Consider the following 14,095-nt stretch of genomic DNA (forward strand, 5'->3'; position numbering starts at 1 on the left):
ATGGATTACCAGTTCTGAAGTGTAGGTGAAACTGTTCTTGATCTGGACTTTGTTTGGGGGCTTTGTCTTCATCCAGAACTGACGTTTACTGTTTTTCTTGTCAGGGAATTGAGGTGTCTAGTCTGGGCTGTGTCTGCATATTTTTTTGCATTAAGTCTGAATCTTGAGTTGTCTGATCTTGGTTTGTGCTTGTGCTTCAAGATCTCTGGTTCTGAAGTTGATCTCATGTTTCAGATCTTGGTCTTGGTTCCAGCCAATTGCATGTCTGCATGTGGACTTTTCACAGTTCTTGCTGTGACTGTACCTAGCGGCGGGTCAGGCTTCCGGAAACGACACATTTCCACATTTTATGTCTTACCAAAAGGAACAGCCATTTGAGAGTGAAAAATCACTCGACCTTCCAAATATCAGTGAAAGGACACCCGAATAAACACAACCCGCCCTGAAGAAACACGTCTCGTGTTTACAAATAACATCAGAAAAGAGCGTCTCAGCGGGACAGCCAGCGAGCTGCGTGTCGCGGTTAAGGGAAAATTAATTGCGCCCTTCCTGCATAATTGCATTCTAATAGAGACAACGGGATTGGCTGGCTAAGCGCTCCTGAAGGGGGCCTGTCTCTTTAAGGAGCGCTTGACTGCGGGAGAAATGGGAGGAGGAGGAGGATAACGACAATCATCATCAATATCATCATCTCTGTCTTTATTCTCTTATTACCTTCAATTGAGCTGTCGATAAACCAACGTAAGGACACAGAGAGGACATCGGAGCGACAAGCCGGGCTTTGTTTGAGAAGACTGGGCTCGCCTACCGCTGCTGCTGCGGATCCTTGAAATTCCAGGTGTGTGTGCGCGCGTGCGCGTGCAAGTGCGTGTGTTTACACTTCACACTCTTTGCACGGAGCTCCTGTCACTTCAAGCTCTTTTAAGGCGCTGGTTCGCTTGTTTTCTATCAAGTACCGTTTTTGCTGCGTGGAAGAAACGTTGAGGAGGAGACGACATCTTCACCTTGGATAAATCATCCTCACAGACCGTAATGAACAGATGTTTACTGATGCCTTACGTAACTTATGCAATATTATATTTTGTGTGCCTTAGCTCTATATTTATTATATTATCCTTAACCAAAAGTGATTTTTTCCAGCACCTTTGTGGATCTGAGTATTTATCTGTATTTTCTAAGGAAGGCTGGCTCACCTCAGGAGGTCCACATTAATATGCGGCATATGTATAACAGCTAAGCGTTCCTCCATGGCGGGATTCGCTGCTTATTAATAAGGCGATTGTTAACTATTTATCGTCCGACTTTTGTAAGTAGTCCTTTCATACGGTTCGCGATTGTGAAAGCAGGGGCGCTTTTAAAGCTATGATTTCTTATTAACTCCTCATTTTTAGTGCTGAACGTTTTGTTGATCGAGTTTCCCATCGATCGAATCCCGCTCCTCTAACTCTCGTATGGACTGGACTCACAGGTTCTCCAGGGAACAGTGACAGTGTCCACGCTAGAAAGTAACGGGCGAAAGTTGAACGCTCTGCCGTCCCTCAATGGGGTCGGGTGGCTGACGTTGTTATTACCGGTCGGAAGAGTGCAGCCATCCCTGTAACTTATAGGGGCCAAACGTCACAAGCTGGACAAGCGAGTAACTCGACCTGCTAGCATCAGGCCCGAGGAGAGGGGGGTACAGCCGGTACATCGCTCCTGAGCATATGAAGCTCAACACACCCCATAATTTGTATTATAAGTTATTTATTACATTTTTTTGTATTTTTTTAAATGTATTAATATAATCTACGATTGTTACAAATAATAATATACACACATACATGTGTGTAGAATTTTATATAAGGGCCCACACACCTTCTCTGCACAGGGGCCCAGATTTTCTCTTGGCAGCCCTGGCTAGCATCCATATGTGTGGGTGGTAGTTGTGGGAGTAAAGTGGCATCGTTGGAACGTAACGCACGCGCAGGTTGAACCTTATCACGCCCATTTCAGCAAAGGCCATGCTTCCTCCAGCACTCATGCTTTAATCCTAACTGTAAACCGGACTTGTTGAGTTTAAGAAAAACATCAGGAGCTGGGGCAGCTGCCATTTTTATTTGTAATTAGAGGGTAGGTGGCATCAATTGAATTAACTAGTTTATATTTTAAACATTTTTACACTCTCCACCCTACTTCTATTTATTGTCTTAAGTGAAAAGTATGGCCACTTATTTGAATTGATATTGGGTTATTCTTTATTTCCTATCATGATTCATTCCCACTTGAGATTGAACTGCCACTCTCATTCTTTAATCTGCACCACAAACCAGACGCACACAAGCTAAGTGTCTGTCTGTCATTGTTATCTCTAGGGGTGTCATAGGGTATAGCTGCAAAGTAACGGGCACACATGTTGGAGTATCACTAACTGTTAAAAGATGGTAATACACCTGCACTTCAGCATAAGTAATCCTCTTGAAGCTAAGCATGTTTTAGACCTGGTCACTACTAGGATGGGAGACGAAACTGGGAAGCTTGGGTTTCTACTGGAAGACGTGATGGTGAGGTCAGCAGGGGGTGCTTATCCTGAGGTCTGTTTGTGGACCCCAATGCCCCATTGCAGTGACAGGAATGCTGAGCTCTAAAAATTGCCGCTGTCCTTCAGATGAGATATAGAACCGAAGTCCTGACTCTTCATGGTCATAAAAGGTCTTTGAACATCTTTCAAAAAGTGTCGGGTGTTTCCCAGTGTCATGCCTACTGTATATTGTCTGCCATGTCATTCTGGCTCCCTAATCCTCCCCTATCCCTTATTGGCTAACTGTCTTGCTCAACTCTTCACTATCTGAATGTGTATTGGCACAAGAATGGTAGCCATTGTGTCATTCATGAGGATGCTGCACATTGGTGGTGATTAAAGTGGTTCCCCACTGTCTATGTAAAGTTTGAGGGTCCGGAAAAGTGCTATATAAATGTAATTATTATTATTATTAGTTGACATCCTGCCACCCAGCTCAGTTTAGGAAAACACGGTTATAAAAAGACATATTTTTATTAGGTAACATATTTTAGGCAAATTATGTGCATTTGTATTTAACCCGATGGTGGAACTGAATTTCATTATTTTCTACTGTATTCATTTCATATTATTTTAGACAAACCCTCCACATCTCTATAATCCACACAAAATCATCCATCCCGTCCACACTGATTGAGTCGACTATTTGTAGTAAGGGCCTGGGGAGAGACGGGCTATCCGAACAAACTCAGGGATAAGACCGGAGCCAGGCTTGGATGGGATGTCATTCTACACCACAGGCGCCATTTATCTATTCAGACAGACATCGTTTTGTCTTTCTGTGTATTTTGTATATGGTGGGATGACAAATAAAGTTGACTTGACTTGTTCAACCTTACTGGACAGGTCAATGATTATCGTTGTTATTTCTTTCAAATGATACACAGCATATTCATCATTACTAGTGCTTACTTGTCTTACTTCTGTGCCTTTGATATTCAATTATTGGTGATGTATATATTATTTAAAATATATATATATATATATATATATATATATATATATATATATATATATATATATATATATATATATATATATATATATATATATATATATATATATATATATATATATATATATATACTGAATAAACAATAATAGGGTAGAAGTGAAAAATGAAAATTATCCAATGATCTATTAACCGATAGAGTATTAGGAAAGGTGCTATATAAGCAAAACATATTCAACCAGAATCAGTAAACATTGTTAATCCTGAGGGAAATTAAGTTACAACTGTACACATAGAGAAAGGCACAAGAGCAAATATAAAAAAGCTTGTAAAATACAAATATAAATAGAATATAAATATCAAAATAAAGCACAATAAATCATCATTTACTAAGCTCTGCAGCAGGAGTCCTCAATCACGGTCCTGGAGGGCCGCAGTGGCTGCAGGTTTTTGGTCCAAACCCAATTGCTTAATAAGAAGCTCTTATTGCTCAAGTAACACTTTTAGTCGTCTCGCTTGTTAAGATTTTGAACCCTTATCGCTTAGTTTAGTCTTTAAACGCTGTATTCTTGATTCTTAATGGCTCCTAATTACCAATAACATGCAAATGACAAAAGAGACCAGCAGTTCTCCCTTTAGCTTGTTACCATTGACACCTCTGTGTGTATTTATTATGCACCATTGGGTTTAATGAAATACTTGGAAGGAACGTGAAGAGAAAAAAGTGAAGGACTGAGAATTACTCGTCCATTTTAGCCTTCAGATCATTTGGATGATATCCTCAGAAAGGGGAAGAAAATCTAGGATATGAGAATGAGCTGACATGACAGAGTTAAAGCACCGACAAGCCATGAAATCAAATTATTGGCAAGAATTGCTTTCTAATTAAGCAACCGGGTTAGAACAAAAACCTGCAGCCTCTGCGGCCCTCCAGGACTGGGATTGAGGACCCCTGCTCTATGGGTACGTGGTAATGAAATATAATAAATACTATGCGTGTGAGTATTTTACAAAATCCCTAGTATACTAGACAGTAATTGCATACTGAGCTTGAAGTATTTCACATAATAATATTGCATGTTAAGTGAAAATATTGCACATTCTGAAAGCAAAACATTATTCACATGAGAAGAACAGACAAGTTATTGCATATCTAAGTACAGTAGTCGAAAATGTACTGGGATATCCATTAGAGAAAAAGGAAACGGCTTATAGTGTGGAGGATTGACCGGAAGAGAAGTTACAGGTTCTGATGGCTGTGGGGAGGCAGGATTTCCTTTGACGTTCAGAGGATCACTTTATGCTAGTCAGTCTACATCCTCTGAAGTGGGTGATTAGCATTTTCAATACTAAATTGAAGCCTAGACAATATTCTCTGATCTGCCACAGTTCTCAAGCTGTGTCTGTCCTACCACAGAGCCAGATTTCTGAATTAGTTTGTTTAGCCTCCTAATGTCCACCACTTTCATGTTGTCCCCCAGCACACTACAGCGAAAAAACAGCACTGGCAACCACACACTCATAAAACATCAGCAGCGTAGTTCTGCAGACCCTAAAAGATCTGAGTCTTCGTAAGAAATACAGTCAACTTTGACCCTATTTATATATGGCCAATGACTTCTTGGACCTGTCTTTCTTAGTGTCCATGTACACCCCCAGATACTTGCCTTCCTGAATGAACTCTACATCCACACCCGTCAAAGACAAGGGAGTAACTGGAGATCGTGATCTTTGTAACTCCACCACCAGTTTTACTGGTACTGACCTACAGCTGATTCAGCACACACCAGTCAACAAAACTGTCCACTATCTTCCTAATCTCTCTAAGTCGTTGTGGATTTTCTTCAGTCTCCACCAAATTATAAATATATCGATATTTATATATTCATCTATATTTATATATTCATCTCTGATCGAGGACTATAAGTTGTCCCAGAATGTATAGCTTTAGATGTATGCATCTGTGTGTTTTTTATAGACTGGTATTCCATCCATGGCTGGTTCCTGTCCAGTGCTGCTCACCAGAACTTCCTCCTTCTGTTAAGAAAAACAATCTGTCCTTTGACCAAGCTTTTGCAATTCTAAGGGGATCGCTTTTTGTATATCAGCACACTTTTGGACTTCCAAGAACCCCTGTACACCAAGGTCCATAAATTTGTTTAAGTAGTATTAGTCAAAACAAAACAAAACAAAATATTGTGATCTGTAGCGATAGTAGGGAGCAGGTTGAGGAGACCCTGGAGAGGTGGAGATCTGCTCTAGAGAGGAGAGGAATGAAGGTCAGTAGGACCACCAAGACAGAATACATGTGTGTAAATGAGAGGGAGGTCAGTGGAATGGTGAGGATGCAGGGAGTAGAGTTGGCGAAGGTGGATGAGTTTAAATACTTGGTATCAACAGTACAGAGTAATGGGGATTGTGGAAGAGAAGTGAAGAAGAGAGTGCAGGCAGGGTGGAATGGGTGGACAAGAGTGTCAGGAGTGATTTGTGACAGACGGATATCAGCAAGAGTGAAACTGAAGGTCTACAGGACGGTAGTGAGACCAGTTATGTTATACGGGTTGGAGACGGTGGCACTGACCAGAAAGCAGGAGACAGAGCTGGAGGTGGCAGAGTTAAAGATGTTAAAATCTGCATTGGGTGTGATGAGGATGGACAGGATTAGAAACGAGGACATTAGAGGGTCAGGTCAGGTAGGACAGTTGGGAGACAAAGTCAGAGATGTGCGATTGCGTTGGTTTGAACATGTGCAGAGGAGAGATGAGGGGTATATTAGGAGAAGGATGCTAAGGATAGAGCTGCCAGGGAAGAGGAAAAGAGGAAGGCCTAAGCGAAGGTTTATGGATGTGGTGAAAGAGGACATGCAGGTGATGGGTGTAACAGAACAAGATGCAGAGGACAAAACGATATGGCAGACGATGATCCGCTATGGCAACCCCTAACGGGAGCAGCCGAAAGAAGAAGAAGAAGAAGATTGATGGTAGTTGGTACTACCAGTTGTTTTTATCTACTTTAACTACTGGTCCTGTCTAGTGTGTGATGCTGCTTGGATAGGTCCTGAATTACCAAGACCAAATACTGGAATAAGCACATGTAGAAAACAGATCTATATATGGCAGGATAGTGGTCATCAACCTGGGTTCAGATCCTGGTCAAGTCCGTGCTCTTGCTATGTTTGTGTAGATTTCCTTCCGTCTCCTCCACATCCTAAAGCTGTGCATGCTATTGGTGACTTGTAGTTGGCCCAGACTAGTTTTACATGTGTCTCTGAGGGTGGTGCTTCTTAACGGACTGGAAGCCCATCTACATTTGGTTCCTTCCTTGTACAGATTCTTCATGAATAAGCCTTTGTTTCCTGTAACACTTAAAATGAATAAATGTGTTTGTAAAACGAATAGATGGATATGTGAACATTTAAAATATGCAGGGTGTCATAGTGGACTGGCATCCTATCCAGGGTTGGTTCCTGCTTTATGCCAATACTGTTAAGATAGGTAGCAAGGTACCAGCATTCTGTGACTCTGGATTATTAGGTTTGTAAATGAATGGATGGATGGGAGGCGCCTTACCACATTGGTTAATGCTGCTGCCTCATAGGTTTAAGGACCCAGTTTCAAACCTAGTTTGTTTGCTGTCTCACATCCAAGTGATCTTCCTCCATGTTATTTCTTCAAGTCCCAAAGACATGCATGTTAGGATATGGGACAGCTATAAATGGTTCCAGTGTGGACATGAACTGCTGTCTTATCCAAGTACAGTATATGTCTGCTTGCTTGGGGCTTCGTGAATATGACAGACATCATTTCCATGACCTTGTGTTGGGATAAGCAGGCTTATAAAATGGATGGGTGTTCACACACCACACTGAATACCGTGTGATGAACTGATTTTCTGTCCTGGGTTGGCCTCTGGGCCCCATGAACCTGAACTGGATGACATGGGTCTGATCATAATAGGTGATAATAACGCAGATCCTGAGTGACTATTTAAAAAATACAATTGAGTTTTAGTCTGTGTGCCGGTGATGACAGCTTTGAAGAGGCTGCATGTTTAACATGCCCCAACCTGATCTTTCCATCACATGTATTATTCAACTAAGGACAAGCACGTAGCTGACAGTATTTAAGTCTGAAAGTAAATTAACAGAATGTTATTCTGAAGGGTTCAAAACATGGCTGTCTTTTTTTCTTTACATTTGACATTCCTTCTTTTACTTTAAAGAGGGAATTAAATGTCCCCCAGAGTTTATTGCAGGCAGCCTTTTGAGCTTAAGAACCTGACAATGTGTCAACCAGCATTTCACATTGTCATGTTATTTTCTAACCTACTTAATCCAGTGCAGTGTTATGGGGGGTGCTGGAGCCCATCTCAGCTAGCATTGGGGCCCATTGTAAGGATAAAATAGATAGATACAGTAGATACTTTATTAATCCCAAAGGGAAATTCACATACTCCAGCAGCAGAATACTGATAATAACAATATTAAATTAAAGAGTGATAGCAATGGAGGTATAACAGACAATAACTTTGTATAATGTTAATGTTTACCCCCTGGGTGGAATTGAAGAGTCGCATAGTGTGGGGTCTCCTCAATCTGTCAGTGGAGCAGGATGGTGGCAGCAGTCTGTCACTGAAGCTGCTCCTCTGTCTGGAGATGATCCTGTTTAGTGGATGCAGTGGATTCTCCATGATTGACAGGAGTCTGCTCAGCGCCCGTTGCTCTGCCACGGATGTCAAACTGCCCAGCTCCGTGCCTACAATACAGCCTGCCTTCCTCACCAGTTTGTCCAGGTGTGAGGCGTCCCTCTTCTTTATGCTGCCTCCCCAGCACACCACCACGTAGAAGAGGGCGCCACAACCATCTGATAGAACATCTGCAGCATGTTATTGCAGATGTTGAAGGACGGCAGCCTTCTAAGGAAGTATAGTCGGCTCTGTCCTCTCTTGCACAGAACATCAGTATTGGCAGTCCAGTCCAATTTATCATCCAGCTGCACTCCCAGGTATTTATAGGTCTGCACTCTCTGCACAGTCTCCTGATGATCACGGGTCCATGAGGGGCCTGGTCCTCCTAAAATCCACCACTAGCTCCTTGGTTTTGCTGGTGTTCAGGTGTAAGTGGTTTGAGTCGCACCATTTAACAAAGTCCTTGATTAGGTTCCTATACTCCTCCTCCTGCCCACTCCTGATGCAGCCCACCATAGCAGTGTCGCCAGCGAACTTTTGCACGTGGCAGGACTGCAAGTTGTATTGGAAGTCCGATGTATGTTGGCTGAACAGGACCGGACAAAGCATAGTCCCCTGTGGCGCTCCTATGTTGATGACCACGATGTCAGACCTGCAGTTCCCGAGACGCACATACTGAGGAGGATGACAAGATGCCTGGGACCAAAGCAGGCAAGAGTAGGACCACCACAGCTCTACACTTTGCATAAAACAGCACCTCTGAGGTAGAATTTGGGGTGGACTTCTAGTTGGGACCCCAGGATATTTTCTGGAGGCCTTCAGTTGACAAGTAGCTGCCCCTCCAGGGTGGAGTTGTAATACGGATCTCTAAGGGCATTTCTACTTTTGTGTATTATTTCTGAGTGTGGAGAAATTATGAGGATGAATAGAAAGGAGTCTTTAACTCCCCAGCACCTAATTTTAAGGATGAAGTGTTATGTCCTGGGGGCAGCATGGTGGCACAGTTGGTAGCGCTGCTGCCTCGCAGTAAGGAGACCTGGGTTTGCTTCCCGGGTCCTCCCTGCGTGGAGTTTGCATGTTCTCCCCGTGTCTGCGTGGGTTTCCTCCCACAGTCCAAAGACATGCCAGTTAGGTGCATTGGCGATCCTAAAATTGTCCCTAGTGTGTGCTTGGTGTGTGTGTGTGTGCGTCCTGTGGTGGGCTGGTGCCCTGCCAGGGGATTTGTTCCTGCCTTGCGCCCTGTGCTGGCTGGGATTGGCTCCAGCAGACCCCCCGTGACCCTGTGTTAGGATATAGCGGGTTGGACAACGACTGACTGTTATGTCCTGATTTGTAGCGTTTTTGAAATGTGTAAGTGGGAGGTATGGTTGTGCAGTGGTTACTGCTTTTTCCTCATATTTACTTTAAATACCGGGTTCAGCTGGCACCCTGTGTAGAGCTGGTTCTCCACTCAATGTGAACGTAGTAATAAACTTGTTTGACTATACGTGTTTAACCCACTTTCATCTCATTTTGTTAAAACTGACTGTGGCATCCGCATCCTTAAATTGAGTAGATATGAAAAATGGCCACATGAGTGGTTATTTTTTAGGAGATGGCATGGTGGCACAGAGAATAGCACTACTGCGGCCCAGCTTCAGGCACCTGGGTTTTGAGCCACTCTCTGTGTTCTCCTTGTGTTAATGCAGGTTTTTCTCCAGGTACTTTAGTTTTCACGCCCACATCTTAAAGACATGCAGGCTAGACTACTTCTTGGTAGACTACTTTCCCTGGTAGAGTGTGGCAGTACGTGTCTCTACCCTTCCCATACTTAGTTCTTGCCTTAATACTAGAGGGAAACTCTGCTGGTCCTTAAAATGAAAACGTTCAATAGGTTGGGTAAGAATATGGAAGGATGGACATTAGGCCACTAATAGTAGTCTGCCTGCTGTTTTTGAGGTCATTTTGGGGCGCCAACCTTGAACTTTTCAACCCTTGTTGGAAGTCATCCAATCACTTGGAGTGCTTTATGAGATATTTTAATGGGATTTTAGCTAATAAACACCAGCCATCCAAGCATCCATCCATCCATTCATTGTCAGAACCTGAATTTTCCAATATATGGTAGCAGAGAGCACATGCCCATCTAAGCAGTAATAAGGGTAAATCTGTAACAAACAATGGACATAGTGCCAGTATAATACAAAGCTTAGCCACTAAAACAGACTCACAACTTTGTACCAGGAGATGGGACACATACTGTATTATAGACAAGTCTAACTCCAGTCTCTAGAACTTCCAGACAGCACGAAGAACCACTGAGCTGCCATGCTACATGTAGTCTGGTGGGTGGAAGTGTTGTTAAAAAAGAATGGTATTCAGTCTTCTAGACTATTAAATCATTTTGTAATTGGAATTAAAAAAATATAATCATGAAATGAGAAGAATTGAAATACAATTACCTTTACCTATAAAAAATGAATGTGCGCTTGTTCAATAATTCATCCTCCTCCTCTTCCTGGGCTGGCAGATTGAGTTACTGGCTCCAGGTGCTGGGGAGCTCACGGCTGCATCACCTACTCCATCCAGCACGTTAGGAAAACACAGAAGGATGTTATAGTCTCAAATATGAAGCATACAATGCCTTACAAGAAGAATGGCAGAGGTTTTGACTGTAGCTTCAATTCCATTTTTCAGGATCAACTTTCCCTGTTCTGTACATTTGGTAGCATAGGCTGTAAAGTAGGAACGCAGTCTGTGAGAGGGCATGTTACTACAGCCGTAACCTTTTAGGGTAAACTTAGAGGTACAGGAAATCATAGTGCACACTGGGAGATCATGTACACTGCAAATCTAGATTGGGTCATCACAGCTCCTAAACCACTGTTACTCTACAACTAAACTGAAGCATACAAAATCAACACCAGTTTAGGCTAATGGTGGTGGTGGGTAGGGGGCTATGCTAGTGAGGTTCCTCAGGCAGATGATGAAGCCAAGGAAAAAGCAGACCAGACAATAAATACAATGCCCACTTGGACATCTTATAAAGTACAGGAAACGAAGGACAAAAATGGCTGATTGGGGTTTGAGGAAGTGGCACATTGACCAGGTTGAAAGCAGGCAAACCACAGATGCCAGGGAATGGTTCTGAAATGAATAACACTAGAGCTGGGGTCTCCAACATGTGGCTCGCGAGCTCCCGGTAGCTCACAACACCTTTCCAAGTAGCTCACCAAAGGGTTAATGGATCCTCCATAAATTTGAAAACTTGATTAGGAAAATTAGGGGTGGGCGATCTTTCCAAAAAATCATATCACGATCCTTTTAACACAAAATCACGATCCACAATCTGAATTGAAATCTTATCTTTTCAATGTGGCGTACACTTAAGGTAATATCCAGACTCCAACTCATCAAGACCTAAGTAACACTTTATTTTAAATATCAGACAAAGTTGAATTCAATTGTTCTCTTGTTCACTAGCTAAGCAAAGTTAAGGAACACGACCCAAGGCTGGCATGTGAGTGAGGAAGGCCCCTCTCCTCGGTCCGCTGCCTGTCTCTGGGAATCGCACAATAAATCGATTACCGCAACCAAACTCTGATACACAGAGAAATGAGAGAAGTCACAAAATCAACCAGAATGTTCAAGCAAATTATAGAAAAAAACCCGATCTAAATCTGTGAAGTAGTTCTCTCGTGAAAAGCAGACAGACAGACAGACAGACAGAGAGACATTGGATTTTATACATTATATATTAGTAAACCTTCACAATAATGTGCAGTTAAAGTCTCAACAGCATTTCTGGAGCTCAGTAGAGTCAAATAACTAGAAGAATCTTCACCAAGCAGCTCTGAAAATGTCTGCTTTGTTTGGGTCTCCATAGCTCTGTGAGTCTGACATGAAGGTCATGAAATGAAAGTTCAGAACAAGACTGACAGACGAACATCTAAAGGACTCCATCAGAGTGAACCTCAGTGGCTCCACTCCACCAGACACCTCAGTGCCAGTCCTCTGACTAACTAAAGAACACATCACACATGTGACTGGAGCTGTGAATAAAGTGAGATAGTGACATGTGACAAAATGACAAAGGAATAAGTCACATCTGTGTGATTGGAATTGCATTGTTTTGTGTTGACAGCATTCACGTTTTAATTCAATTGTGTGAGATACACTAGAAAATGCACACAGACGTACAAAATGCACTCCATATTGTTTTGTGATGTTTTAATGCAAAATGTGAGTTGTGGTCACCAACATTTTATAAATGTTCAGGCAAAAGAAGCGTATTCAGTTAGTTTGGGTAGAAATAAGCGATGAGAATAAACGTTAGAAAACAGGAGGAGCTCTCGGCCATTTTCATTTTGTAAAAGCAGCTCTCGGGGAAAGGTTGGAGACCCCCGTATGAGAATGAGTGAATGAATGAACAAATGAGTGTGTGGATGAATGCAGAGACATGCAGCATTTCCTAAGTTCACTTGCTATAGAAATACTGTATTGTTGTATAATTGAAGTGAAATGCTGGACTAAAATTTGCTGCAATACCTGGGAAATCTACATTTTTAATTTTATGATATTATGAAATCCAAACGTGCTTCTAACGTGTAGTAAAGTGTAGGGACTCGGGCATTATGGGTTAACCGTTCTACAGCACATTATTCACGTTAGCAGTCACTGATTTTTCTTCGTCCGGGATTAACTGTTAAGACCGGCAGAAAACCTAAACACACTGGACCCTCCCGTCAAAGGGTGTGCCATTAAAACTCTCATCTGTCTGCTTTAACATCCTTAGTCCTCTTGTGAGACATGTAATTACCAACTCTATTGCCCTCTGCAGGCCTAAGAATGGATTTCAACTTGAACCTTTCTCTTTGTTTTAGGACCCCCTTCCATTAAAGGCATATTTTACTCTACCATAACCATGTGGAAGCTGACTCTTCTAGTGATGACCATGTGGATGGCTTTGACTCGGCACAATGTGGTTCAAGGTACGACTCGCTTCATTGCTCTACCTCACAGTATTTCATGCATGTGAAAAGTAGTGTTGGGACATTAGCATCTGCCAGATACGCGATGTCCAGCTGAAGAAAACTGAAATCTGACCATTAGGCTAAAAGGCCTCTTTTTGTCATCTGTCATCCTGTGATGATTATTACATACAGTAGATTTAGAAAGTATTCAGACCCTTTCACTTTCTGCAAACTTTATTGTGCTTCAGATATTATTTTAAATGCAATCAACCTTTACTCTATAACTCAGAATGATAAAGTGAAAACATGTCTTCAGAGAGGGTTGCAAATTAAAAACAAAAAAATCAACAACTGAAAATTTGTATTTTTTCCTTTCATTTTAATGTGCAATATAAGTTTTATCTCATACACCTTGAAAATGGACACTTATCAAAATTACTAACAATCTCCTTATGGCAGCTGATTCTGGTTTAATTACTCTTCTCATCTTCCGTGATCTGAGTGCAGCCTTTGGCACTGTTTGTCACACTACTGTTCTCAATAGATTATCTTCGATTGGCATTGCCCACACTCCACTAGATTGGTTCAGATCCTACCTCTCAGGCCGCACTCAGTATGTTCAGCTTAAGACTTTCACATCCCAACCCACCGCTGTTACTTCAGGTGGATTCTGTCCTGGCGCCCCTCCTTTTCATTATTTACCTCCATCCCCTCGGTAATATCATTCATAAATATAACCTTAGCTTCCACTGTTATGCTGATGACACCCAGCTGTGTCTCACTAGCAAACCTGCTGCTTCCTTTCCACCCTCCTCACTTACTGATTGCAAAGCAGAAACCAAATCCTGGTTTTCTTCACATTTTCTTAAATTAAATAGTGACAAAACTGAGGTTCTCCTCATTGGTACAAAATGAGCGTTATCCCAAACTGATCATTTTTCATTTATT

At 42.1% G+C, this 14,095-nt stretch overlaps 1 protein-coding gene across 2 annotated transcripts in view; it reads left to right on the forward strand.

Annotated features, from left to right (window-relative positions):
• The first annotated feature begins 410 nt into the window (after positions 1 to 410).
• Positions 411 to 14,095, forward strand: part of dlk2 (delta-like 2 homolog (Drosophila)) — a 78,667-nt gene continuing 64,982 nt past the window's right edge. Inside the window, exons 1-2 of one of the 2 annotated variants that reach the window (XM_039738852.1) lie at positions 411 to 838; positions 13,058 to 13,165. In XM_039738852.1, coding sequence (XP_039594786.1) covers positions 13,099 to 13,165 — 67 coding nt within the window. In that variant the 5' untranslated portion in view covers positions 411 to 838; positions 13,058 to 13,098. Of the gene's footprint in view, positions 839 to 872; positions 1,030 to 13,057; positions 13,166 to 14,095 lie in introns of those variants that run through there. The other variant, XM_039738853.1, reaches the window with a different exon arrangement.

Source organism: Polypterus senegalus, chromosome 16 (genome assembly GCF_016835505.1).
Source record: "Polypterus senegalus isolate Bchr_013 chromosome 16, ASM1683550v1, whole genome shotgun sequence".
In the NCBI taxonomy this organism is placed as follows: domain Eukaryota; kingdom Metazoa; phylum Chordata; class Cladistia; order Polypteriformes; family Polypteridae; genus Polypterus; species Polypterus senegalus.